We start from the raw sequence: 4,631 nt of genomic DNA, 5'->3' as shown, positions 1-4,631 counted from the left end.
TTTTTCCCCCTATATACATATATAAAGGAGCACCATACCAGGTCTCTCTCTCTCTTTTATCCCCCTATATACATATATAAAGGAGCACCATACCAGGTCTCTCTCTCTCTTTTTTCCCCCTATATACATATATAAAGGAGCACCATACCAGGTCTCTTTCTCTCTTATTTCCCCCTATATACATATATAAAGTAGCTCTGGTAGCGTAGTGCTTACAAATCGGGCTGCTAACCTCAGGGTCAGCAGTTTGAAACTACCAGCTGTTATGCGGGAGAAAGATGAGGCTTTCTGCTCCTTTAAAGATTTACAGTCTTGGAAACCCTGTACAGGGTCACTGTGAGTCGGAACCGACTCCACGGCACACAACAACAACAACAAAAATGTATCTATATTTAAATATGAGAGTACCTGTATTTATATTCAGTACTGTGGTGAAACTACCAGCCACTCCGCGGGAGAAAGATGAGGCTTTCTACTCCCGTAAGGATTTACACCCTTGGAAACCCTGTACAGGGTCGCTATGGGTCGGAACTGACTCGACGGCACTTAACAACAACAACTGTGGTGCCTGACTAAACCCAAGTTTGCATACCTGGGCTGTATTGTTGTTGTTGTTAAGTGCTGTTGAGTCAGCTATATAGGAAAGCTATATTGTATTCCCAACTGTTTCATGCCCTTAGTATAGTTGATTAATGATAATTTTTAGTTGCTTTGTTATTAAAGATCTTTGAAAAATAACAATTATCAGCATATCTCAGTGGAAGTTTAATTTCAAATAGAAAAAATAATACTTTTATATTTTGAATTTGTTTTAAAGTCTAAACTGTGGCTAATTTAGTACTCATGAATTGAGCAGTGATTAGTATAAATGTGTTTTTTTTTTTTTTTACTTTATATATACTAACTGAATTGATTTTAAATGAATTGTCATTGGCTCCTAACTAGTTCCTCAAATTGTATGTGATTTGTGTAGAATATGAACCAAGGAGGATCAATCTAGTTTTTTATTTATAAAATTAAGTAATTTGAAACAGAGAAATTGAGTTATTTTCTTGAGGTTCACAGAATAGGTTAGTTGCTTTTATGGGACTAGAATTTAGATCTCTTAATATCCATAATTTTATTTTTGCCTTATTATGAAGATCTTTTCAATTTTGCCAATACTTTGCCTTGTTTACTATATTCCAGTTATATGTGCTTCTTTTTTGTTTCACACAATCTATGTCATTTTTTTATCCATGACTATTCCCTAAGTTTAGGCTGGTCTTCCATTAGCTTTTCAGGTGGCTGCCTCTCAACTCTCAAGGTATATATAATGGTCTTCCTTCAGCTCTTTTTTTTTTTTTTTTAACTTTTTATTGTGAATTGAGTGAAGGTTTATAGACAAGATCATCAGCTTTATATTCAACAAGTCATACGCTTTGTTTCATCTCAATGATTGCAGCCCCCTCCATGCAATACGAGTAATCCTTCAGCTTTTCAGATGGCTGACTCTGATTATATACTGCATGTAAGAAAACTCATGTCCTGAGACTCAGGAACCTGGAGTATGAGCCATATTTTGGCTTCTAGCATTCTGACTTGGCAAGTCAAGTCCCTTTGCATCTTCTCTGGCATCATATTTTCCTCATGGGTAAAACAAGATGAAATTCTAGATTAGTGGTTCTTTCTCAATAAGGAGTAATTTTGTAGCCCTTCACCCCAGGGACATTTAGCAATATCTGGAGACACTTTTGGTTGTCACAACTTGTAAGGCGTAAATATCCAGTTGATAGAATCCAGAGATGTGGCTAAACATAATACTCAAGACAGAAGCCACAACAAAGAATTATCTAGTCAAATACGTTGAGTTTGAGAGAGCTTGAGCTAGTTCTGTGGTCTATTTTTGTTTGTGATTTAAAATGTAAATATTTATATTACTTATTTCTCAAAGTTAACATTTTTTAGGGATTATTAAATAAAATATATTCTTTAAACATTGTTTTTCAGTAATATTTGGTGAAGATGTTGCCTTTGGTGGAGTCTTTAGATGCACCGTTGGCTTGCGAGACAAATATGGTAAGTGAATGTCTTTAAATATGAACAATATTCTTATAGAATTTACTTAAAGACCTTAAAAATACAGTAAGACATCTGAGAATTGAAATTGATAAAACTGCCTTGGTTTATCTAGTCTTGCAGGTTTTCTACCTTTGACAGGGTGCTGTCCTATCACTTTTTCATTGTTCCTTTTAGTGTAAAATATTTAAATTTTCCTTCTCTGATAGGTTTCCATCTTACACAGATTCTGTCTTTTGCAGGCTTTAAGGTATGCCTGTTAAACTGTCGTTGTTGTTGTTAAGTGCTGTCGAGTCAGTTCTGACTCATAGCGACCCTGAATAGAGTTTCCAAGGTGCAGCTGGTGGGTTTGAACTGTTGACCTTGTGGCCCACAGTCAGTGCTGATCCTACACACCACACCAGGAGTACGTTACATTGTTCACCATATGCTTATTTTATAGATGAAATCCTTTTCATTTCCACAGATACACATAGAATCCTTTGGCCTAGATATCTCTATATGTGTTCTAGCTCTATTGTCTTTCTGATTTAGTCCATATTACATAATTATAGATTCCAAAATAATTTTTATAAAATGTGTTATTTATGATGTCATTCATCTGCCCAAAGAACCTTTGGTGTCTAATTGCTTTCTCTCTTTATTCACAACTTTATTCAATGTTCAAGGCTGCTCATTGGTTTTTGTTAACATATTTAGTCTTTTATTATATTGCTACTTGATTCTTCTGTTTCATCCCGTCTGTCTTTGTCTTTTGTTTGACATATGATTGATTTGTGTTTATTGCTTTTACTCATTTTATTCAACTCAGTTTGATGTGAACCAAAATGAAATGGTTGATGTTCAACAATTTTAAAAAACAGAATATGATCAAGAGTCAATTGTACATATGAAGTGAGCAGAGATGCAGAAGAACGCCCAAACTTGCAGATTGTACCCATTTGACATAGCCTCGATGATCAGAACTCGACTAAGGGAAGATTAAAAAAAACCAAAAAAACAATTTTTGATAAAGGAAAAGAAGTATAAATTGCTAAAATTTGTTGAACTTGACTTATACTTTTGGATGTTGTAGCTCAAAATACCAACTGAGAGGGAAGGAGTTGTCACATCAAGTATAAATCCTATCCCGTCTGTACACAGGGTAATTAGGGATGGGCAACTTAGACATTGGCTACCTAAAATGAGGGGTCCATAAAGGCTCAAAGTGACTGGCTTACAAGGTTTTAAGAGGGAGTTTAGTTTAAGAGTGTGTGGGGGAAGATATAGTCCTCACTGAATAGTTTTCATCTTGTCTAGATGGGTCTGGTAAAAAGAGATGGGTATAAGATTCTTATGATTTAGTAGTGAGTAATTATCATGACTAATTGTGACTGTCACAACTGTAAAGGTAGAAGTTTTTTTTAACAAAAATTGGGGAGTAGTTGATCTTACAGTCCAGGAACAGAGAACCCTAGGACCAACAAGGGAGAAGAGCACGAGTGAATGTGCTATTCAGAGAAGAGCACTATTCAGAGAAGCAGTGACACCGGAAATGGAGGCAGAGATGAGAGCAAGGAGAGAGAGAGCAGCTGAGGAGTCTAGATTCATGGAAAGAAAAAGGCTGTGGGCTGGCAGCCAGGAGGCTGGCTTGCAGAATGTGCCCTTTTGTTATTTAAATGATTCCTGGGTGTTTTTGTGTACATCCCCCAAAACAAAAACCAGAGGGAATAGAAGCAAATACTATTGAATGATGATGCCTCTAATTTGAATTTCTCTTCCCATTCTTAATACCCTGATAGTTTAGACCCATAATCATCTCTGCCTGGATAATTTAATTACTTTTCTTAATGGTCACCCTCTGGTAGCTCATTCTCTCACCAATTTGTTCTCTACTTGTTACATATGTGATCATTCTAAAATACACATTTCTTGGTTGGAAATTCAGAAAACTCTCAGATCTGGGCCCTACTCAACTACTTGACCTCATTCACTTTATTCTTAATTAATATTGAATTACTGGAAATTTCCCATGAACTCCTTGTTGTTGTTTTTTTTTTAATTTCAGACATCTCTCATCCTTTGCACATGTCATCTGCAACTCTTTCCCTCGTCCAGTTACCAGGTAGACTCTTCTTTCTCCTTTTCCTGACCATCCAGGCAGCCTCAAGCACTACCTTATGGCTGTTCAGATTACATCTTTTACATCTTGCAAGTTGTATTGTAATTATTTCTCCCCCAGATTTCCATATCAGACCGTTTCTAAAAGGCAACAGAGCTTTTCATCTGTGCACCCTTAACTCCTAATATAGTGTCAGGCTGTATTTACTAAGTGAATGTTGTTAAGTGAATTTATCCTTCCCACTCTCATCAAAACGGTGGCTTACTGCCTCAAAAAAAAAGAAGAGGATTTCCTTGTCTCCCTGTAACTATTTCGGGTTTTCTGATTTTCTTAAAGAAAATGGGTTAAAACACAGAGAGACCAACTGTCACTTGAAAGGCCTAGTACTTTTAGAGGGCACCAGCAAAAGGAAGGAATATGCTCAGCATTTCTCAAGCTAAGGGAACTGAGCAAAAATTCAAGCCTCGACTTT

The 4,631-nt window shown here is 36.3% G+C and overlaps 1 protein-coding gene across 1 annotated transcript in view; it reads left to right on the top strand.

The window, feature by feature from the left end:
- BCKDHB (branched chain keto acid dehydrogenase E1, beta polypeptide) overlaps nucleotides 1-4,631 on the top strand; it is a 343,203-nt gene that overhangs the window by 23,785 nt on the left and 314,787 nt on the right. The window contains exon 3 of the mRNA XM_006873276.1: nucleotides 1,990-2,058. Within this exon, the coding sequence (XP_006873338.1) occupies nucleotides 1,990-2,058 (69 nt within the window). The remainder of the gene's footprint in view (nucleotides 1-1,989; nucleotides 2,059-4,631) is intronic.

The sequence above is a fragment of the Chrysochloris asiatica genome, unplaced genomic scaffold, assembly GCF_000296735.1.
Source record: "Chrysochloris asiatica unplaced genomic scaffold, ChrAsi1.0 scaffold00233, whole genome shotgun sequence".
NCBI lineage: Eukaryota > Metazoa > Chordata > Mammalia > Afrosoricida > Chrysochloridae > Chrysochloris > Chrysochloris asiatica.
The sequence above is the reverse complement of the archived record's forward strand: the minus strand, read 5'-3'. Positions and strand labels throughout refer to the sequence as shown.